General features: G+C 36.9%; 1 protein-coding gene across 2 annotated transcripts in view; it reads right to left on the reverse strand.

Moving 5' to 3' along the window:
- Positions 1-5369: 5369 nt before the first annotated feature.
- LOC111509870 (farnesol dehydrogenase) overlaps positions 5370-24531 on the reverse strand; it is a 36613-nt gene continuing 17451 nt past the window's right edge. For both annotated transcript variants that reach the window (XM_023165720.2, XM_023165719.2), the window contains exons 2-6: positions 20410-20541; positions 16840-17092; positions 15953-16161; positions 11303-11458; positions 5370-5563 (exon numbers count right to left, since the gene is read on the reverse strand). In XM_023165720.2, the coding sequence (XP_023021488.2) occupies positions 5522-5563; positions 11303-11458; positions 15953-16161; positions 16840-17092; positions 20410-20517 (768 nt within the window). In that variant the 5' untranslated portion in view covers positions 20518-20541 and the 3' untranslated portion in view covers positions 5370-5521. The remainder of the gene's footprint in view (positions 5564-11302; positions 11459-15952; positions 16162-16839; positions 17093-20409; positions 20542-24531) is intronic.

Consider the following 24531-nt stretch of genomic DNA (forward strand, 5'->3'; position numbering starts at 1 on the left):
TTTATGTTCAATTTCACGTATGTTGCACATATATGGTAATTTAATTTCAATGCCAATTCCACACATGTAGAAAATTTATGTTGAACGAATGAAGAAAGAAATGTTCCATTATCAAAGTTTCGAATGGACCGATAAGCCTTATCTGATGAAACACAGTAGCTATGAAAAAATATCCGTCTTAGGAAAATATATCCGCGTTCATTTTGAAACCATCAAGTTTACGGAAAAAGCTAGAACTTTTTATCGAATACATAATGGAAACAATGGAGAAAATAATACAAAAGTAACATGACAGGAAACCAGAAAATGTCACTTATGGGAAATAAAAAATGTAGAAAACATCTGAAAAAAGAAAGTTTTTTTTCTGCTTGAATAACGATTACTTCGAATCTACTGATCACCATTTAGTACGGTATTCTTCTGGAAGAAATACAACTTTTTCAATCATCAAAATAGTTCCGACGATTGTTTCGAGAAGAGATACATACGCATAAGGAAAATGAATATACAAAATACTCACTTCTCTCAACGAGCCTACACAGTCTAATTCACCATGTTTGCAGGAAAATACTACTTTCCCGGTTGACACTACGTTGGACATTCAATACAAGTTGACAGACATTTGTACAAATTCTCTCGAAAAAGACATTCTTGCAGATACTTTCCTATCATTCAACAGCAGGAGTATTTCCCTTCGTCAGTTTAGGAAATATGCGTGAGATACACTTCCGTCTTAGTTGAATCTATCCTTATTGATGAAGGGTAATACTCCGCTTTGTTTATCTATACTTATAAATGCGAAAGTCACCGACTTATCAATATCTGTTTCTCCGTACTGGCAAGTCCTAGGAAGCTTGAATTAGGTACGTAGGTCCTTCTTGGGTCTAAGATGTGCAGTAAGAAAGGATTTTCAAATATTTCAACTGGGGCGCCCCCCGTGAGTGTGAAAGGAGGGCGTTTAAATATGAAAATTACTTTTTCATTAGTGTTTTTCCGTACCGCCATATTCTCGGAGGCTGACATTTTGTATGGAGGTTCGTTTTATGTTGTAGATGTGCGATATGAAAGGATTTATGAATATTCGAACTGGGGCGCCAGCCGCGGGAGAAAAGGAGCGTTCATAAAATGAAGTTACCCCTTCACTGTTTCTCCGTACCCCCAAATTATTGGAGTCTGAAATTTTGTATGTAGGTTTGTTTTATGTTGTAGGTGTGCAACAGATATTTTTTTGATTCCAAATGAAGCGCCAGCCGCGGCGGAAAAGAAGCGTCCATGAAATAAAGTTATCTTTTCATCATTGTTTCTCCGTACTGCTATATTTTCGGAGGCTGGCATTTTGTCTATAGGTTTGTTCTATGTTGTAGATGTGCAATAAAGAAGGATTTTTGGACACTCTAACAGGAGCTCCACCACCGGGGATGAAAGGGGAGCGTTCATATATGAAAATTACCATTTCATCACTGTTTCTCCGTATGGTATATTTTCGGAGGCTGAAATTTTGTACATAGGTTTGCTCTATGTTGTAGATGTGCAATAAGAAAGGATTTTTGAATATTATGATTGAGGCGTTCCCCGTGAGGGTAAAAGAGGGGCGTTTACATATGAAAATTACTATTTCATCACTGTTTTTCCGTACCGATATACTTTCGGAGGCCAGAATTTTGTATGTAGGTTCGTTTTATGTTGTAGATGTGCAAAAAGGAAGGATATTAAAATATTCCAACTGTGGCGCCAGCCGCGGGGGTAAAGGAGTGTTCATAAAATAAAGTTACCTTTTCATCACTGTTTCTCCGTACTGCTATATTTTCGGAGGCTGGAATTTTGTATATAGGTTTGCTCTATGTTATAGATGTGCAATAAGGAAGGATTTTTGAATATTACAACTGGGGCTCCTTCACCGGGGATAAAAGGGGAGCGTTCACATATGAAAATTACCTTTTCATCAATGTTTTTCCGTATCGCTATACCGGGTGTCAACGAATCTATTAGACAAGTCATAATTTCTAGACTATTAGGAGAATTGAAATGAGATTTGGTATAGTTGAATGGTATGTGGAGAGGAATGTTTATACATATTTTTCACTTTCCGGTCACTTCCGGTTTCAGCGGAAATGGCTCCGGTTCTGAATTTTTAAATGGAACACCCTGTATATTGTAACATTTTTGGATTTCTGAGACAATTCTGGATCAGAACCTGACATTTCCGGAAGTTTTTCAGCCTACTTGATTTTTTCAGAGTCACTTTTAAAATTGCATCTAGGTGGCCATGATCGGACGTAAACTAATCTATGGACCTCAGGTGATATCAGAAAATTGCAATAGCGGAGTTTTAGTGACTAGTGTGTTGAATATGAATGAGACAAGTTTACAAAATAACATTTTCGTGTCTAACTATTATTTTTCAAATGGCGACCATTTTTTGACAAGCAATTTCTGAAAAAAGGATTTTTTGACGAATCTAACGTTACTAATTTATTTGCGATTGGATCAACAAATTTAACAAATTTAACTAATAATTTCAGCGATGCACTTAGTTTTTTTGCAATATCCCAAGTTCTTGAAAATTCCACTATAGTAAATTTTCAAAGTGCACCCCTCCTTGTTCAAGACACATTTCAGCTCGTTCAATTGTTTCTCTCAACACGTTTTGTAACATTTGAGGCGATATACTTCTAAATGCCTGTTGAATCCTTTCTTCTAAGATTTCGAGAGTGGCTGGGGCTGTTGCATAGTAGACCCTTTCTTTTACATATCCCCAAATGAAGAAATCTAACACAGTCAGATCCGGAGAGCGGGCAGGCCACCGTACTGGACCGTTGGTTGCAATAACTCTATTATTAAAATGCTCTATTAAAAAATCAAGTACGTCTCTGCTATTATGGGGTGGTGCTCCATCTTGCTGGAAGTAAATTTGCGGTAAAACTTCTAAAGGCATATCATTAAGATGATCCTCGATTTCATTTTGAAGAAAACCCAAGTATCTAACCCCTGTTAACTGACCTTGAAACAATATTGGACCAATTATTCTGTTTCCAACGATACCAGCCCAGACATTGACGCCAAACCTTTTTTGAAAATTGCCCTCTCTCATTGCATGTTGATTTTGTTGGGCCCAGTACCGACAATTCTGCTTATTAAACATGCCATTATTTGTAAACCGTGATTCGTCGGAAAATAGAATGAAGTTGATAAAATTTGGGTTAACTCTATGATTTTGAAGCAACCAATCACAAAATACTACTCTTCTATTGCCGTCGTCAGCATACAAATGTTGATGTAACTGATATTTAAATGCTCGATATCCGTGCTTTTTCAGTATTTTTCTTGCTGATTCGTGACTTATCTGCATTTCTCTACTAATTTCTCTTAAAGAAACCGTTTTGTCAACTTCTACCATAGCAAGAACGTTAATCTCAGTCTCCTCATTTATGACAAACCTCTGTTCTGCGTCTCGATTTCCCTCTTGCCTAAAACGACTCTCAACATAGGGAAAATACTGATGAGATGGGTGTTGCCGATTGGGATATCTCTGAGCATACAACTCAGCAGCTTTCCTTGAATTTCTGTGGCATTCTCCAAACAATAACAACATATCCACTTTTTCACTTTGAGTATACATTATTTCGACGAAAAATTAAACTAAAATTAACGAAAATCAAGAGAAACTTCTACTTTCTGCTCATAAAGCTTATGTCACTGTCATAACCTAGGTGAGCGTTTTGTTCTCCAAAGTGGACTTGATGGAAATAACCGCAAAATATTATGCATCATTCCTATCCATGGCACCCTTGACAAAAGTAAATGAATTTGTATCGAGTATTTTCCTCAGTAATATTTAATTTATGTTCTTATTTGTAATCCAATCGCAAATAAATTAGTATCGTTAGATTTGTCAAAAAATCCTTTTTTCGGAAAGTGCTTGTCAAAAAATGGTCGCCATTTGAAAAATAATAGTTAGACACGAAAATGTTATTTTGTAAACTTGTCACATTCATATTCAACACACTAGTCACTAAAACTCCGCTATTGCAATTTTCTGATATCACCTGAGGTCCATAGATTAGTTTACGTCCGATCATGGCCACCTAGATGCAATTTTAAAAGTGACTCTGAAAAAATCAAGTAGGCTGAAAAACTTTCGGAAATGTCAGTTTCTGATCCAGAATTGTCTCAGAAATCCAAAAATGTTACAATATACAGGGTGTTCCATTTAAAAATTCAGAACCGGAGCCATTTCCGCTGAAACCGGAAGTGACCGGAAAGTGAAAAATATGTGAAAACTCTCCTCTCCACATACCATTTATCTGTACCAAATCTCGTTTTGATACACCTAATAGTCTAGAAGTTATGACTTGTCTAATAGATTCGTTGACACCCGGTATTTTCGGAGGCTGAAATTTTGTACATAGGTTTGTTCCATGTTGTAGATGTGCAATGAGGAAGGATTTTTGAATATTATGATTGAGGCGTTCCCCGTTAGGGTAAAAGAGGGGCGTTAACATATGAAAATTACTTTTTCATCACTGTTTTTCCGTACCGACATACTTTCGGAGGCCGGAATTTTGTATGTAGGTTCGTTTTATGTTGTAGATGTGCAATGAAGAAGGATATTCAAATATTCAAACGGCTGGCGCTCCAGTTTGCAAATTAAAAAAATGTCTTGCACACCTACACTTCCCAAAGTCGAGTCGAGTCGAGGACAAAGTCCAGACTTCGGAAAAACTTGGAATTCACGAAAATGAATGTAAGGACTGCGATGCAAAATATTATGGACAGACAAAAAGATATATTGAAGTAAGATATAAGGAACACATGGCACACTTAAAATATGGAAGACCTGAAAAATCAGCAGTCGCCCATCATATTTTGCAACAAAACCATTCCATAGACTTTAGTTCATTAAGATTAGTTAGACAAGTTAACAACAACAGGCAACTAGATGCCTATGAGAGTGTAGAAATAAGTAAACACAATAATATTATGAATAACGATGACGGACCTATACCAAAGAGTATACTATATAGCTTGTTAAAATAATATTGTTGGGTTTACTGATTACTACATAAGGACACATTAGGTTGGTATACCTGTATGGGTGGTATACCTGGATGGGTTACCTGTCTGGGATATCTATATAGCATAAATAGGGTTAGCTTCGCGTTAGTTTCTAGTTTTAATCTTCCTCTTTGAAGATGATCACTTGATGATCGAAACACGTGTCGAGGTGTTAAAAATAACGATTTGGTGTTGGGAAAAAACTCCAGTAATATTCGTTACTACACCAAAGGTTCCACCAAAGGTCATTGATTACCAATTTCTTTTGGCTTGTTCAGTACAACGGATCATGTGGAGAAAAAAAAAGACATAAATCATAATCATCATTGAGGATACTCCCTTTTATTTGAAATCATGAAATAAAAAACTCTTTCAGTTTATTTAACATATTGTATTAGAACTGATGCATTGAGAAAAAATTATTATCTGGTTACCGACATTTTTGCTACTGTGAACATTCAGTCCACTATAATAACTCATTCACTGGTTTTATTGTCAACTCAAGCACCTGAAAAATAGAAAATGAAAATCATTAATGTAATTGGAATGAAAAATACATTATTTTGAAATGCTCCCACAAACAGCATGCGTGTACATGACATTCGAATGAAAATTCAATGAAAAATGAATGAAATTGAATGAAAAATTATCACATTTTCACTATATTATAAAAAATTGAAATGGCACATCAATGAGACTGAAATTGGGTGGAGAGCATCTGTTTTCTACAAAACTGTGGCAGATTTTGGCTGCTTTCAAGTCATTTTATTTCTGAACTTTCACGACGGGTCACAAATAATATTTCAAATTATTTAAACTATGATGCATTCTATTGACTATTATTTGCAGTGAAAAGTATAGTGTTCCATCCCATTTTCATAATCAGAAAAACTTTTCTAGATGATTTTATCTTGTATCATATCATTTTATATTTTGTATCGTCCAAATGTTTATTCAAAATGCCATAACCTCGAAGTCCAACGAAGAGGGCGCACCGACGTCACGTTCCAATAACCACTCCTTACACTGTGAAGTGAGTGATATTGGGTCTGACAATCGTGTGCTATAAGTGGACATAATGAGTCAAGAGTGACAAGCATTTTGTGTTTGAGAGTAGAGAGAGCATAATTTCACGTAAGACTTCAACAATCCAAATAATCATTTCAGCAGTGGATAGAGTCTGCCGAGTTCAAAAGAAATAAATGAAGAAAGATATATCATCATTTTTTCTTTCACTTTTCGGACGTTGCTCGCCTCATCTAGGGTACAAAACTGTACTTTCATGGTTGATAAGGACTGCATCAGTTCGTACTAGCCTGAGGCTAAACAGTTCTGATAGATGATGGACAGCAAATGCATGAAGGTCTCAGGCGCCTTGCGATAGTCCTTGCACCTGGTGTCAGGAACATTTATACCAATGACCATGGTGAATCAAGATGTAGGAGAAAACATCCTGGAAGGCCATGATGAGACCCTCCGTTTCAGACTCCAGTCCAATCGACCAGAGGTAAGCAGAGGTCAGATGTTTTGAAAAGCCAAGGTCGTCTTTTCCTTTCAAAGAAGACCCCATGCTTTGAATGTTCCTTCGTTTTCTCCCTTGGTCTCCCTTGGACCATACGAGATGACTCCATAGGCTCCATCCGGTACCATTCTGTTAGGGGGCGTCCATAAATTATGTGAGGTGGAGAGATGTTGTGAGATTTTACTCAACCCCTTTCCCCACCCCCCAATCTCACGTGAGATTTTACAAAATGTGGGTTTCTTACGTAAACACGTTGGATGGTTATCGGAAAAAGAAAAAAAAATTGCTACGTGCTTTTATTTACGACTAGTTAAGACTAGTAATCAATATTGCTGAAAGTTTAATTATGAGTGTAATAAAAATTTAACAATAGAATACTCAAATCGTAACTACTGTGATCAAAAAAAGAATATCTACTCTAGTTCAGTCCATGGAGAATCATGCGTGGTCTCAAGAGAGACTATTGGAACCAACATGTTCATATGAGCTCGTACGCTCTCGTTCATCGAGTCGCGCGTTCGGCTGACAGTGGCGCGAGAACAAAAATATGGTGGATTGACAGTCAGTAGATGTATAACGTCGAAGTATGAATGGAATTATTTTCTTTCGAACGAATTAGTGAATGATCTTAATCATATTACGATTACGCTTAAGATTAAATCTTAAGCATGTACAATCTGGATTGAATGGACCAAAATAATATAATATTTTTTTGTTTCAATCAGAAAAAAAATTGCGTGATATTCGCTGGGACACCCCCCCTCTCTCCAACGTAAGATTAGATGAGATTTGATTCGACCCCCTCCTCCCTTAATCACCTCACTTAATTTATGGACGAGAACTCATATCGAGATGCATTGCTTTTTGGGCCATTTCCTCCATCTGACTGAATGTTACATCCCGAGTCCACTTCACTACTCCGAAGGCATATAATAAGATCGAAACCTCAAGCATATTTGTTCTTTCTCGGTTGTTTCTATTACAAGATCTATCGAAGCTCGTGCTGATACCTTCACTGAGGTTGACTCTTTTGAGTGACATTGTTCCAGTATACGTCTCTTCGGCATCCAGGTAATGTGGGATCCATCTATGAGCTTCACATACTCTCCATGAGCCCCGTATCGTCCTCTTTTGAGATGAACCGTTGCATATTTGTCTGTTTCAAATTTCATATTAATAGGATGCGTCTGCTTTTCCACCACCCTTGAGGACTGCTTGAAGATACTTCTCTCCGGAGGTATTAAGTTTGAGGTTATTCATATAAAACGATTGAGTACTTCATGACACCCGTTTTTGAGGATGCCACAGTTATACCCTGGTGTTTTTTGAGCGCATCGGAAAATGACAACAATGAAATGCAGGAATGAAAGAGCCAGGGAAACACCCTAAAATATAACCCATTTGAAAGTGCTCCGCCCTATTAGGACTCCAGTCTGACCAGATCCCCCATTGTGGTCAAAAGTGCGATGAAAATGATATTATTTTGAATGAAATATATTTTCAAGAAACTATAATCATTTATAGAGACAATGTGTTCAAAATGTGTTTATTTATACCACACGAAAGAGATGGTAGTAGCCGCTTGGTTAGCGCGAGTTATTCATTCTACTCAATAATTCGATCGCTTTGTGAATGTTAATTCTATATAGATGTTTACTGCGTCTCATCAGACCTGTGCTAGTGATCGCGTATTAAAATCTAATTCACATCTATTCAGAAATGGTGCTTCTTAAAACTGCATTCTTATCAAGGAAAATATTTCAAATCAGGATAAGAAATGCAAAGAAATGATTTATAGAGAATAATAAAGTGGGATCACTATAGTGAAACCAATAATGATTGAGAGTAAAGCGCGTTGTCATATCTAAATTTTACGTTACCAGTTTATAGCAGAATCAAAATATAGTAAGCAGTAGAGTGGTAGGTTGTGGCAAATTATAGATAATACACAATACTAGTACGATTAAAAGGTATTATTTATGACGAAAATCGGTAATGAGCTTATAATGAGTAATACTTATACATTTCCTGATTACTGATCAGTTAAAATTCATTATTTTCTGTATAGTGTTAGATATTTATTACAACTAGTGGCAACGCTGTACGCAACGATATTTCTGTCTTTGTCACTTTACCGTAACTTCCATCTCATCGTTGCAGTCCTCACTAATGTACTTGCAGCCATGAGCGTATCATTGGTTTGTGAATTATACAGCGTGAATTGTACGTTTCACAGTTAAGTTAGTCAGCAATCGACGTGTTGTGATAACAATTGGTGAAAATAATAGTGCTAATAAGTGTTTGAGCGTTACATAATTATATTTCTACACAGTTCTCAAACTACTCAAAAAATGGGAAACATGGTCGGGCCTTCCACGTCAAAAAAGGTAAAACGGTCGGAGTCTCGGTCAGTAAGAGAAAAACAAATTGTACTGCGAGTATTTCACTGTCTTGAAAGAGATGATCAGCCACCAAAAGATGACTTTGTGAATATGTGCTGTAATTGTTCGTGTGTACCTCCGAATAACCAACCGGGCATTTCTACATCATTAAGTTCCACAATTACAAAAGATAAATTAGTTGATATGTGCTCTGATTATACCGGTGTACCAAAATCATCGATTTACAAAATACTAAGAGAAGCAGAAATTCATGGGGACGTACAAACGCCAAAAACTAGTAGCGGACGAAAAAAAAATCACAGTTGATGAAGAAGCCAAAACCAGTATACGCAGAACTATTCACAGTTTCTTTTTCAGAAATGAGCTGCCCACACTACAAACAGTTCTGGAGGCACTTAGAGATCATGAATTGGTCCCAAAAATGGGTAAAGAAACTTTTAGGAAACTTGTACACGAAATGAAATTTACGTACGGAAAAGTTGAAAGGAAAAGCATTCTCATTGAGCGTTAAGAAATAATAGCATGGAGAAGAAACTATCTAAGAAAAATTGACGAATTTTGGAAGCTCAAAAAAATTGTACTTCATGGACGAGACATGGGTTAACCAAGGACATACGGTCAAAAAAGTATGGCAGGATGGTAATATAACAAGTGCACGACAAGCCTTTATTGAAGGTTTGTCAGTTGGGTTAAAACAGCCATCTGGAAAAGGTAGTCGTCTGATAGTTACGCATATAGAAAGCTACAGTGGATTTTTACCAAATGGTGAATTAATATTTAAATCTAAGAAAACAGGCGACTATCATGAAGAGATGAATGCGGAGGTGTTTGAAAAATGGTTTGAAGGCATCATCCAACTTGTGGAACCTGGGTCTGTCATCGTCGACATAGTCGACATTTAGAACCATTACCGAAACAATCATGGAAAAAAGCAGCAATTCAAGAATGGTTAATTAATAAGAACATCCAATATAACAAAGATAGTTTAAAGGCAGAACTACTTCAGCTAACAAAATTACACACAGACAAATATAAAAAATTCGCAGTGGATGAAATGGCGTTAAGTCGTGGAATTACAGTTTCAAGGTTACCACCATACCACTGCGAATTAAACCCAATAGAATTAATCTGGGCGCAAGTAAAAGGATATGTGGCACGAGAAAACAGAACATTTAAATTAGTGGACGTGCAACATCACCTACAAGAAGCTATTCGAACTGTTTCTGCAGAAGACTGGAAGAAATGCATGCAGAATGATTTAAAAGAGGAGCAAAAAATGTGGGACGTAGGCAACCGTATTGAACACAATACTGAACCAATCATAATTCTGTTTGATGATAGCGATAGCAACAGTGACGAAACTGAGGTTGGAGATTAGGCGAAAATTTGTACATTTACATTTATATTATATTCTATTATCAAAAATTTGTAATTTGTATTTTCTAGTACCCCTGGCGATGAGTTTAAGTTACTCGAAAGCTTAAGAATAGTTATAAAGAGTTCACTTATCAATTGCTGCAACCCAATAGTGAAAAAATTACGATATTGCAAAGTTTTAATGAAATAAATAAAAAATGTGTATGAATATTTTAACCAATTGTACTAAGAATTTTTCTTTCATTCTTTACCCTCTCAAAAATTAATAAGCACGCCCCCGATTTGCTGTCAACTGGGCTTACTTCTACTCTCAATCATTATTGGTTTTAGTATAGGTACCAATATTCGTTGTGGAGTATAAGATCCTTGCTCATTATTTGAGGAAGATGAAATTGGTGTAAGATCTACTGTTTGGTTTGCCCCTAAAAGTTAGAGACAATCAACTACATCCAAGTATCAGGTTATTCATCTTTCACGTAGACAATGGCAACAAACTTTCGAATTAGCTACGTTAGAATGAAGCCAATGAGAGATCCAGGACGAGAAAAGTTTGAAAGGGTAGCAATATTAGAGAAGGCGAAAAAGTTAGCAAAAATAAGAGGAAGACTCATGAAATTCACTCTGAAGTACTATCAAAAATTCTACTAGTTTTATACTTTTGTAATATTTCATAAGTGTGCCATCTATTCATGTGCGAATATTTGAGAACTGCTCTGTTCGTATATAGACAAGGAAAACCAGAAGAATATTGTTTGTCTCTAGCAGTTCCACTTCCGATATGTGTGACATTGCTCTGCCCTTGATTTTTAAAACCCAGATAAAATATTCTTCAGAAGAAATTGAAAGCAGAACTACAGAAAAAGCAGAAAACAGTAACGTCGTCATAATTCAAGGTCACTCTCAGTTATTAGGCAAAAAGCATACATTGTTTCTACTTGAAACTTACGTTAACTCCGGCAGGTGTTGATAAGGTATAATGAACTCCATCAGCAATATCTTCTGGAGAAAGGAAAGGCATATCATTGTCCTCAACTTGTTTCTTGATACTTTGATAATTCCCAGATGTGAAAAAATCAGTTGTCACAATACCAGGACTGATACTCTGAAATATTCAAAACGATACACATACATGAAATGATATTGGAGAAAAGATGCTAATTGGGATATACTAAAGAGTTTTGGTCTCAAAACGAACGTTGATTCTTCATTACATGTGATAAGTACATGTTTTTATATTGTATTTCAGTTGTACATCATTATACAGGGTGGCCACCACATTCGCCTCGGTATTTATACGAGAAATGAAGAGAGCAAGGAAAATTTTTAGCACAGTTATATGTGGGTTAATGACGAGCATATTCCAAAATTTTTTGAAATATATAGGGCGACTCACAAAAAAGTTACATGCCAAAGGTATATTTTTTCGTATGAAACACCCTATATTTTTTTATAGTTTTAGATACCATAGATAAAATGAAGGTAAGTTACTACTATATTTCCCATACTCAAAACTAACCGTTTCTGACAAATTTTGAGAAATTCAAAAATACAGACCAAAATTAAAAATTGTGTTCACCCTGTAACGTGTAACGAGCTGCTCGTGATTGAATGTACTGCTTAGCTTGAAGGTTAGAGTTAACTATCACAAGAAATTTTCAATGCAATATTATTCAGAGTAACGAAAAAAATTGCCTTAAAATTTTGACACACATTTAAATAAATAACTTCTTGAAGTTGAATGAAACACCCCGTATTTAGTGGCGTAATTTAACGCAAAACTATAAGGTTTCCTATACCTATCTCTTCTGCTTTTTACAAAAAAGGCGTTTTCATATTTCACTTGAAACTGATTTTTTCATCTCAAAAATGGAACACTCTGTATTGTAATGAAAAGCAAAAAAGCATTTTTGAAGTCATTTTATCGAAAAATTAAGAATCTTGAATTATTTATCATTTTAATAAATGCTCAAAATGGTGTCCATTATCCTCGATGCATAGGCGAACTCTTTTTTGAAATGAGTGCTGATCTCAAAAAAATAGATTACCGTTGCCAAAATAGAAAAATTGTTATTTTCTATTTTTTATTAACAATTAAAAATTATAATTTTATAAAAAATACATTACAATTTTTTTTAATTTCTCATTGTTTCAATGTCTCAGGGCTGAAAACTAATTATTAATATTTTTTTTTAATTTTTCACAGCTATTGTTAATAAATTTATTATAAACAAATACATTGTTTGTAAGCAATTCGAACATTTTTTTGCATTATGGTAATTGAAAAAAATCATGATTTTTAGAAACGAAATGTTTTTTAAAAAATTCCTTTGTTGCTAAAACTGCGTTTGTTGATTAACAATCTTTTTTTGCAACTAAATATCAAAATTTAGGAACCGTTTTTTTTAAAAATCATAAATTCTTTCGTTCTTTAAGGTTTCGAAAAAACTTCTTTTTTCATTCTTTTTTCAATTGTTTATTTAAAAAAATTGTTAGAAACAATTTTTTTCAATACTTTGTTCTATAATAAAAGTAACTATTAAATATTAAATTAAATAATCGAGATACAGTTTCGGGAGTCGGGACTTTTTTTATGCAAATTCATTGATCTTTTCAAATCTTTTTTCAAATTTTCAAAATTTTGAAAATTTTCCGAGATATTGAGAAAAAACTAAAGCCCAATTTTTTTTCCACTTAATTGTTTATGACTTTTGTAATTTTTATCGGCGCGTTGTCGGACCTTTCATTAAACTTTCTAGGCAGAAATACGAATCCAATGACACCTTGGTCGTAATTTTTGGACAGGGCTGAAAAATGTCACCAAAAAGAGCTAAATCGAGTACATGTGAACCAGACTAATGGAACGAAACGCTCTTCTTATTCGTACTTTCATATCCTGAGGTATCGTTGGCGGTGTATCGTGAACAATACTTTTGATATTTCCCCACAAAGGGACTTGTAAGGTCCGGAGATCTGCTGGCCAGTTCTGCGGACTTCCTCTTCCTAGCCATCTATTTGGATATTGTCGATCTAACTCGTTTCTAATACGTCTATTATAGTGTGCAGAAGCACCATCTAGCTGCATCCACACACGTTGACGAATATTAGGAGGTGTATTTTCCAACAGCAGAGGCAAATTATCCCTAATAAATCCGAGAAACATGACGCCGTTTAAATGACCATCAAAAAAGTAAGGACTACTACTTGCGTTCCAATTTTTCCACCCCACATATTAACAGACCATCTTTGTTGGTGGTCAAGGGTTCTAAAAATATTAGGGTTTTCGTCACTGTAGTAGTGAAAGTTATGTCTGTTAACTAACCCGTTGTTATGAAAAGTTGACTCATCGGAAAAAGCACATAATCAAGAAGAATCATAAGAAAAATTGATCCTGTTACCCTACCAACCCCCTAGTTGACATAAAGTATATGATCTGCTGTTTCATCATTTTCCAAACAGACGCGACACACACTGTCTTCCGACAGTCCAAGTCTCTGCATATAATGAATCAAATGACAGTGACCTGTTAGACATCGTAGTTCATCCCTACTGAAGTCCAACAACTGTTTGGTATCAAGCTTCGAAGGGTCAATAGACGCCTTGGAGTGAGCCAATCCTGGAAGATTCTGCCAGAAGTCCATATATATTCTTGCCATCCAGGAGTTCAAGGTTGGTTTGGAAAAGCCTAAAGCGATACCAATGATAGGTTCTGGTGCGGTGAAGCTACTTGTCTTTGCAAGGGAGTCGGCAGCTTCATTGCCTTCCAGGCCAGTATGGCCAGGAATCCAGACCAGAGACAATCTGTTAAGTTTTCCTATCGAAGAGAGTCGTTTTTGACAATTTGCTACCAATTTAGACGTTGTTCGGTAGGAGCCAAGAGCTTCCAACGCCGCTTAACTGTCCGAGAATATTTTTATTGACTCGTGCATGAGGTTGGATTTATTCACTTGATCCGCACACAATTCAATAGCGCAAATTTCCGCTGAAATACAGTCGCATAAGTTCCTAGGTAGGTAGACATCTCTGTCCTGCACCTGCACCAGAACCGGAAGGTGTTTTCGATCCATCTGTGAACCAACATCTATCTGCTCTTAATATTTCCTTCTCCCGGAAAATCCAGTCCTCTCTACTCGGGAATAGTACTTTAAGGCAGCTCGTAGTTGACAGTTGGAGCCATAAAGTCAGAGGTCATTTTCAGAATGCTGTGACTTCCAGTATCAACCAATAGTCTGTTGCACTCTGCTACGAATTGATTTGTGCAATTGGCAATGTGCACAAGTCTGTATGCAGTCCATCTAGCTCCTCTCCAGAAAAATGTGGAGAGGAGGTAGATCTGGAACGATATTCATGGCCGCTAACGGTGTGGTATTGACCACACCACTGATGGCCAGACAAGCCTGTCTCTGTTAGTCAGAGAGCTTCGCTTAGGCCGTTTTCTGTAAAGCCTCTGGCCACCAGGCAATTGCACCATAAGTGATCATTGGTCTAACAATCATCACATAGATCCAGTGGATTTGGGACCCAAACCCCAAGTTTTACCACAAATCCTACGACATGCCCATAGAGACAGTCTGGGTTTGTGTAAAACTTTTTCCAAGTGAGTGTTTCAGGTGAGTCTCTCATAAAGGACAATGCCAAGATATTTCACCTCCGTTCCAAATGGTATGACCTCACCATTGAGGGAAAGTGACGTAAGATCATCCAATTTTCCCATTTCGGTGAAGGGGATTGACGCAGTTTTGGTGGGGTTGACAGACATCTGCTCCCTCAGGCACTAACTGTAAACAATGTCTAACTCGCTTTGGAGGATATTACAAGCTACTCTTTCCGACATGGACCTTGCCAGGATGACAAGGTCATCTGCATAAGCTTGCAGATCAACTTCTTTTCGGTCGAGGGCATCAAGCAGACTATCCATCAGAAGTGACCTCAGAAGGGGAGCTAGTACCCCACCTTGAGGGCAGCCCCTGGTGACTCTGAACCTAATGGCCTCGCCTTGGACAGTCGTAGTTGCAGTTCTGTTTACTAGCATTGCATAGATTCAGCCAGTTATGGTTGATTCTATACCCTTCCTAGCCAGAGGCAATCCTATAGATTTAGGTGGTGCATTGTCAAATGCTTCTTCAATATCAGGAAATACACCAACCGCAATCTCCTTGTCAAGGGATCGGGAGATTTTATCAACGAGGTTGTTTAATGCTGAATCTGTCGATTTGCCGGTTTGATTAGCATACTGGTGGTTATTCAGGGTGGATGCATATAATGCTACCCTCCTGATCTGTCCGTCCAGTATCCTCTCAAGTTCTTTCAACCGGAAGAATGTAAGGCTGATTGGTCGTATATCGAAGGTCAATGAGCTCAAAAAGTCGGTACCTCACGATTTCGACGATTTCATCTTTCACTTACTTTTGTTGGCGATATATTATCAGATGAGATGATTGTATAGTTTCAAATAGTTCAGCCAGTAATGCTAAGGATATATTTTTTGAATAAAAAAAGTACACACATTTCTACGAAACCTTCAGCGAGTTCTACTCTATTTTATGTTACATAACAAAAAATTGCGTGTGATTTTTATTCTGTTACATATGTTTCATACCGTAATCCTTATTTTCAACTTCATCTTGTTGATCTCTTGTCTCAATGTTTCTGTTAGAGCTGTTACTGCGTGTTTTGTTGCGGGATATATATTCAGTCCTTCCAACACTGGTAGTCTATGCCCCAATATGCTATTGATGTGGATGATGTGACCATCGATATGATTTTTCTTCATATCCTTGACCGCTTCCCTAGTTGCGATGCAGAGCCCTTTAGACAGAACAAAATGAATCTATTGAGAATTAGCTAGATATAAAATTTCTTTTACAAAATGGAATTCAGGTTTCTATTATGGTTCTATTCTATTATTTTTTTCACAAGCACTAAAAAAGTAACAATATTGAAATCAATCTGACGTTTTGTACTACCAAAAAGACACTTAGCCAGAAATTCATTTGGTCGTACTCCTGTTCGCGATGTAAAGGACTTGAGAAACGGCATCATCGATGCATGCAGGGTAATCAGAGAGACTCCAGGAATATTTGAGCGAATACGTGGCTCAATACGCTTACGTCTAGACGCATGAGTAATGTCTGAAGGTAGACATATTGAACATTTACTATGCAACTTTCCAACACCTCTGTACTTCCTGGTGATGAATGGTTAGAGTTGAGACTACTCCTTCCACCCAAAATCATGTGTTTTTTTTGTAGTTCTCGGTATCTTGAAAATTTTCAGAAAATTATTTTCGAATATAGGTTTCATTTCATTTGATTCTGGGAAATGAAACACCGATTTCGGCGCCAAAATCTCAGACTGGCAACTTCTCTCTCCTTGTAATATCAAGGTGATATTTTTTAAACCATCACATTTCAAGCTTATGTATGATTAATGGATGATCCCTTATCACAAGCACAACGACAAAACATTATAAATATCTCTACTTACCTAGAACATTCACGTCTATAGTTGTCTTCCACTTTTCAGTATCCCCCCCAGCCAAGGTGGATTTGAAAGAACAACCTGCGTTGTTTATCAATACATAGACGGGTCCTATATTTTCAGTCACGTATTTGAATGAACTCAGTATGTCGGACTCAACGGACATGTCACATTGATAAGGATGAAATTTTCCCTTTGACTTGTGTAATTGCTGTTCAAGTTCTTTCATACGGTCCAGACGTCTCGCAAGTCCAACAACCTGAAAAAAATCACGACAATGTTACTATTCGAAATATAAGTTGATGAATGATTCTATGCGTTGATATTCTGTATCAGAAATTAAACCTCTGAAGGTGTGATCTTGACCAAAAATAAATTTGTGTGTGGATAGAGGGAAGGACTATCCGAATCATCAGAAAATGAAATATATTGTCGGTATTACTAGTTTGAAGCTACACGACATGCTGCATGGAAAGGACCTTGGAGTACCTCTGCCGGGTAAAGTGGTGCTTCTAAATGATGCACCATCCTGAGATGTCTGTATCCATGCAAAAATCTTCCAATTACCAGGTGTCCCCTCGTTGTAGGAAGCCTTGCCACAGTCGAAGTACCTTCGTAGAGGCCTTGACGTTTAAACCTTTTTTCCCTACCTTCTTTTCCTATCTTTTCGTGGGATTTTCCATGGAACACGAAGTAACCAAAGAAGTCGAGTCTACAGAGGAGATGGTTGTCGACTAAACAAATCGAAGTACCTTTTCTGTAACATGGGATCAAGAGTAAGACCTGCTCAGATCTTCAACTCGTGATTCTGTTAACAAACCTAAGTGCCAAGATGATACTGCCAGAAAGCGATTCAGTGCCTCCTCGAATGAATGATATTCTCAGGCATCTGCCTTGCACCAAATTCTTGAGAAGTACATACGGACTGCATTAGGATTGGAAACAAACTTCCAACTAGCACCCAAAGCAGAAGCAGAAATGTCCTGCAGAGCTACATTCAATTCGTCTTCGGATATAACTGACTTTCATCGATGCCTTCACATAGGAAGGCTGCTGCGGTCATTAAGGTGTGAACATTATACCTCGAACATAGGACAATTTTTTTATCTACCAATGAACTAGAATATTTTTTGTTTGAAACGATAGTTGCTGCAGGGGAAAATCTAGAAGATTGTCCATAGATAAGTTGTCTGGAAACAGGTAACCTTCAAGAATATGTTCTCCCGGACGATGCATAAAGAGATTTTTCCAGAAATGTTGTATAGTATACCAACACGCATTTGTGTTGCTTACCTGACAAAGGTAGTCATAGACTGATCTTCGATCAGGCCCTCACTAGATTGGAGAAAATGTACCATGGTCTGTCAACCTTGCGATGGACTATTCTTTACTTCGGGTTGTAGTGAAGGGGGAATAAACCCACTCACTCTGGACCCATCTACCCACCTACTCGTCTATGGTTACTGATAGCTTTGACATAACTTCACTATGATGAATTGAAGGGGTTATATTTTTTAGGAGTGATTAATTTTTGGGAAAGAAAGTTTTTGGCTTTCTACTACTCCATCTTGTATCAAGATACTCCATCTTGTATCAAGATGGAGTAGTAGAAAGCCAAAAACTTTCTTTCACTAAGATGTTCGAAAGATCATTGCTTGGTAACAACATAAGAGGTTTTCTTACTTGAGGGCTTTCTTTTTTCGAAATACAAAAAGACGTTTGGGAGTTTTCTGTTCCAGTTCTTCCAAGTCACTAGAAGGATAACGATAAACTTCAATTTAAATGTGACTCCTAATGGAAAATGGCAATGATGCTGCTGACTGCCTTACAAAGAAGGGTGCTGCAAGCAGCTTCATCGAACCAGAATTTGTCTTTGGCATCGCTTTAGGCTTTGCCAAACAAAGATTGAACACCTGGATGGCAAAAAGGTTTATTGACTTCTGGCAGAATTGGCTCACTCCAAGCCGTTTATCCACCCTTCAAAACTTGATACCAAACAGTTGATGGACTATAGCAGGGATGAACTACAATGTCTAACAGACCTTCTTACAGGCCACTGTCATTTGAATCATCATATGCAAAGACTTTGACTGTCGGAAGACAGTGTGTGTCGCCTGTGTTTGGAAAATTATGAAACAGCAAAGCACATACTATGTGATGCCCTGCTGGAGACCGAATCAGGTTTTTAGAGTTCGACAGAGCCGTACTCTTACCATCTGACCTGAAACACCACTCAGCTTACAAACTAATCGGCTTCTTTAAGAAGCTGGGTTCATTTGGTCGGGTGTGAATAGGTGCGCGCCACAATAAACCCTTGCGGGTTGCGGTGGAGGGTCAAATAGACCCACTCACTTCAGACCTAACCTAAAATCTGGAGAAGTAAGGTCTGGTGATGCAGATGTCCCTAGGGAGCCACCATACTGGAACGCTATTACCAATTCACATGTTTCAATTTCTCCTATTCAATTTTCCTCGCATATTCCATAGTGGTGTGTGAGCATAACACTATGTTTACCATATTGGAGATACTGTGAATTAGTCAGTGGAATATTTTGATGCTTCATTCTATTTGTCGATGCGGTGTTTTCTCAACATCCATCTAGAAAATCTTATTTTACGTAACATAAGTCAACAGGTTTTCAATTATTAGTCCAATAGTTGAAAGTAAAATACAACTATACTGTTTAATATTTCTAAACATTTTTTTTACCTAGGTTTTGACCTAACCCAATATTTCTAAACATCGTCGGTTAGTAAAAAAATTGGCATTAGTGTAAACTTCACTACTTCAAAGATGACCCTATTACGGTAGTTGCTTCCACCTTGGTGATGGTTGCTACCTATACTCGTAGGTCAAAAATGTTTCATTGGAAGTAAGCCCGGGCCTGAATATATCAATTATTTCAAAGCGACTGTTGATCTATGAAATTTGTACTTACTCACGAATGAAAGTCAATTTTTTGAGGAATAAATCCATGTTTCTACACGGATTTTATCGAATAGCTCAAAAAGTAAGTATTTCATAGGAAAAAATCATCACGAGCAAAAACATCACTTATGAAAGGACAGAAAACTGGTCGAATTATGCCAGTAGACTCAATAAAAATGCAGTAATAGAATATAACTGGCCGATACTTGATGAAAAAAACTAATTATTACAGTTTTTTGTATAATTTTCACTATGAGGGTTTTACAAAAACCGCGACACGTGTTTCGCTATACGTGAAATTTACGCTTGAGGAAGCTTTTGTATAGCGAAACGCGTGTCGCGGTTTTTTTAAAACCTTTTATAGTGAAAATCATACAATAAACTGTTTCAAAGTGAAGTACAAATAAATTCATTTTTCCATAAAATTTTGTATAAGCTTTTATGAAAAGTAAGAAAACCTTCACTTACTTCGTGGCCTTGAAGTGGGTGCACAAATGAATGGCTTATGAGCGTTCTTGCATCGTCTCAACTGTAGTTTCAGGTTTTGAAGTGAATGATAACCAGTTAATCAGAAATGAACGAAATAATAATGTCAATTTCATGGAGAACTACAGAAAAGTTCATATATATTGAAGTATATAACCTACCACCATTCCGTCTTCTACAAGCCTCATCACAATTGCTGCTCCGATGCCTGAACTTGCTCCAGTGACAATGGCAACCTTGCCTCTCCAGCGATCCATTGATAACACCATGTCAAGTCAAAATTTAGAAGATATCTGAAAAAAGACGTGAAGATTATTTGATTTCGCTTTAGAAAATGAAGCTTGTAATAACATTGCAATAATTTTATTTCTGCTCTAACTGATGCTAAGTAGGGGAGACCACGGGGCTGGTTGGTACTCTTTGCAAACATGTGTTACTGGATCATACCAGTAACACATGTTTGAGCAAAGAAAGTGTAGAGCATAACACGTTCTATATAACATTCAACAACTTACTAGGTATATTATTTCCAATACCAATTGGAAAAGCACAGAGAAGGAATTCCTGCCTCGACATAGGCGTCGGCATATTATTTTTCAGTGGTAGTTTTTCAGTTACTTATTCTTACAATCATACCAATTAATCACCCCATGAAAAAGTTATCTCAACATAATTTTTCCATCATGGGTAATTATGAAAAACCGAAATTTCAGGTAGTTGATTTTCGAGTTGAAAACTCTAAAATAAAATGAAAACCCAAATAATCACACCGAATTCTCGTCAAACATATATTTACAAAATAATAGAGGCCAACAAAATTGCTAGAAAAATCAAAATTCTTCTCCGCTATACTAGGATGAGGTGGAATCATCATCGAGTTGAAAAACGATCGTATTTATGGAAATTTGCACATAATATTTGTTCTCTTCTTTTATAAAGTGGGCCACACAGTTCCTCCACACATCACTATTACCTACTTCATTCACCACTCGCCTTATATTGTCAAGCACCACAGCATTCAAAGTCGGTGACTGATTACATTTCCGCAAGCTTTCTTTCATTGTAACCCAAACCATTTCAATTGGATTGAACAATTGGATAGTATGGAGGCGAACGTAAGAGAATATGACCAAGTTTTTCACACATCGAATCAATAATATACACTTTTTTGAAATTACGTTGCTTTATGGTCGCCAGTAATACCTTTTTCGTTGGAATCTTTTCGGGTATTTCCATGTCATGATTTCGCCTGAAATCAATAATATTTGCTTTTCTTGTGTTACTGTTTGGTATTGTAGTCAATAACCGAGAATGATACAAAGCGTTATCCATAACAATAACCGAGTTTCGAGAAATATTTGGGAGAAGCTGCTCACTGAACCAGGTTTCGAATAAAGCCACAGTCATATCTTCGTGGTAATCAGCAGACCAATCTTTTATATTTTTGGCCGACAGAAGCAAAGCGTTAGGTACGAAACCACTTTCATTCCCGGCATGCAAAATTATAACACCTTGAAGAAGGTGTGTTCAAAGTACAATACTTGGTTTGGTCTACCCAGCCATATTTGACATGACATGGGTGTTAATTTGTCAGCTTTTTAATCTATTGTTGACAAATTAATTTGCAGGTAGTGGTTCCACTAGTTAATTACCGAAAAATCAATTAGGATAATCATCATTTAACAAACAAAGTCCACATCGGACCAAAAAACTTCAGGTATATAAACAGCTAACCCTTGTCTTTAGATTCAGTATCAATTTGCTTCTCCTGAAGATGCTAACCTTGTTAGCGAAACGCGCGTCGAGTGCAAAGATATCAGTTTGGTGTTAGGGTAATTGATCTCTAGAAAAAGTTTTCAAAAATCGGTTTGCAAAACCAGTCACTACTTCACCTAACCCCACGAACACACGGCACTGATGAAGAATTTTGTGAAACGGACTAAAAATTAGTATTCAGCCAGTCCAGCTAGCCGAGCCTTCATTCCTCAACTACCTTTAATAGCACGTTTACTAACTCTTTGAGCGACTAGGGGCCACAGGCAAGAAATGTTTATGACTGTTGTAACAGGGAAGCTCTGAACATAAAAGCACTGGTAGTAAATACATTTCCATTTGTCGGGCAGTGATTATGAACACCCCTCGTAGTGCTCTTATTTTTATTGCCGTTCCAATTGGGAATGGATAGACTATACATATTCACCTTAATGAATTGAAATACGTATAAAACTCATACGAATATTGATTCTTGAAATGATTCATTGCAACCACAATGCCAAAAAAGTAGTGTCAATGCAGGTAACTAAATATCACACTTGATTGTTGCAGCACCTACTCATGTTACTTATAGAAAGAATTTGCAAGATAAATCGTCATTTCATTGAACGAACTGAACGCCTAAACGATGCCAAATCGACCGCCGAACATCAATTGTCTTTTACAGCAGCTTTACAAGGCAACTATATGAATTGAGATCCCGAAACATTACTAGGCTGAACCATAAATGCATTGTTGAACTGAAAGAACAAGCTTGAGTATAAAGGTGAGAGTACATGCTATGGGAAAAGTAAGATATGTTTGTCATTCTGACGTGAAGATAAAAGCGTAACGAATGAGTGTCAAATGTCAAATACAGCTGGATAACAAAATTGTTCGATAAGACGGTTGGTTAGTACACGTCGACAAAATGTTTGGCAACATTTTACCTAAATGTCAGTTGTTGAATGAATGAATGAATCGTTTTGTGAGGACACGATATGCCCCATAGCGCCATTTGTTTCAGAATTGGGTTTCTTCATCATTGTTCTTTGGTGAGTACAAACGAGTATAACCAGAGCATAATTGATGTAAGTGTGTGAGGTATCAAACACTTATCGCGAACCTCATCTTCAGTAGAGGAAATGTGAAAAATATAATAAAAAAGCCTTTTCGTTTATATTACCAGAGTTATTCACGTGGTGGTAGTGGTGGTTTGTCGATTGATGAACTTCGACTATAAATGCTTGCTAAACATTATGTAATTTGTTTGCCACTTCGCTTGATTTTTTTTCATATGTGATATTCAGAAAATGTTTCGAGAAAACATTTTCCAAATACATTTGATAATTAAGAAAATGAAAAAGTATTAATTGTCAGAAATTGTAATCTTTGAGAACACTTACAATGCCAAAAACTACCAGTGTTCCTTTATATTTGCAATTGCTAACGACTTGTTGCGGAGTCTAGCTTTATATTACAATAGATTATTCAGTTTTTACTCTGTGCATCATTAAAAAATGAGTGGAAAATAAACAATCGTTTATAATGAGCCCGTTAGCGATACTGAAAAGAATAGTAATTCATCATTGTGTCACCTATAATTGGTTTGAACTGCGCTACTTGGAACTTTGAGCTCAGCTGTCCTAACTTGAAAGTGACTTCGAGAATTTTCTATTAAAAACTGTATCGATAATTAAAATGTGGAGTGTTCTCCACTCACTGACAGCGAACATCAGAAATGGATTTGCATCTGTGAGTATAATACCTGGGCTGAAAAGTGCCGGTCCTAAGAAAGAAAACGCATTTTTTTTTCAAAATTGGCTTCATTTATCAACGTAATCAACATCAAGAGCCACACAATCATCACAGCATTTCAATATCACTTTTGTAAAACGATTCATCTTCTGCCACAAAATAGGTCTCAGTTTCAGCAATATCCTCTCGATTCGAGCGAATTTTTTACCGATGAGCATTCAATCGAGGTCTGCGAACAGCCATTAGTCACTGGGAGCCAAATCTGGCAAATATGGTATAGGCGAGAGCAATTTGAAGCCCATTTCATGCAATTTTGCCTTCGTTTCCATTGATCTTGATGGAGCAGCACTTCCTTTTTCTTCAAATGGCAATTTCGGCCTTCAAATGCTCCAATAACGCTATATAATTTTCATTGTTGATGGTATTTCCCTTCTCAAGATAGTCGATGAATATTACACCACGAACATCCCAAAATACCAAGGACATAACCTTTCCAGCCAAATATTGTGCTTTCTGGCACTTTGAACTAGGTTCATCAGTTGCTCCACTCAGATGACGATCGTTTTGATTCCGGAGTGAAGTGATGATTCAATGTTTCATCTATTGTCACGTATCGACGCATAAATTCCGCTTTATGTTTGAACATGGCCAAACAAACGTTCTTGTTTGTGATCAACAGTAAGCTCGCGCGGCACCCAATTTGAACAGATCTTTCTCATAGTCAAATCCTCATGCCAACACTTTTTTTTATATCTTCACAATATCAGCTAACT

Source organism: Leptinotarsa decemlineata, unplaced genomic scaffold (assembly GCF_025532065.1).
Source record: "Leptinotarsa decemlineata unplaced genomic scaffold, Ldec_3_MD MMD2_tig00004307_RagTag_RagTag, whole genome shotgun sequence".
NCBI classification, from domain to species: domain Eukaryota; kingdom Metazoa; phylum Arthropoda; class Insecta; order Coleoptera; family Chrysomelidae; genus Leptinotarsa; species Leptinotarsa decemlineata.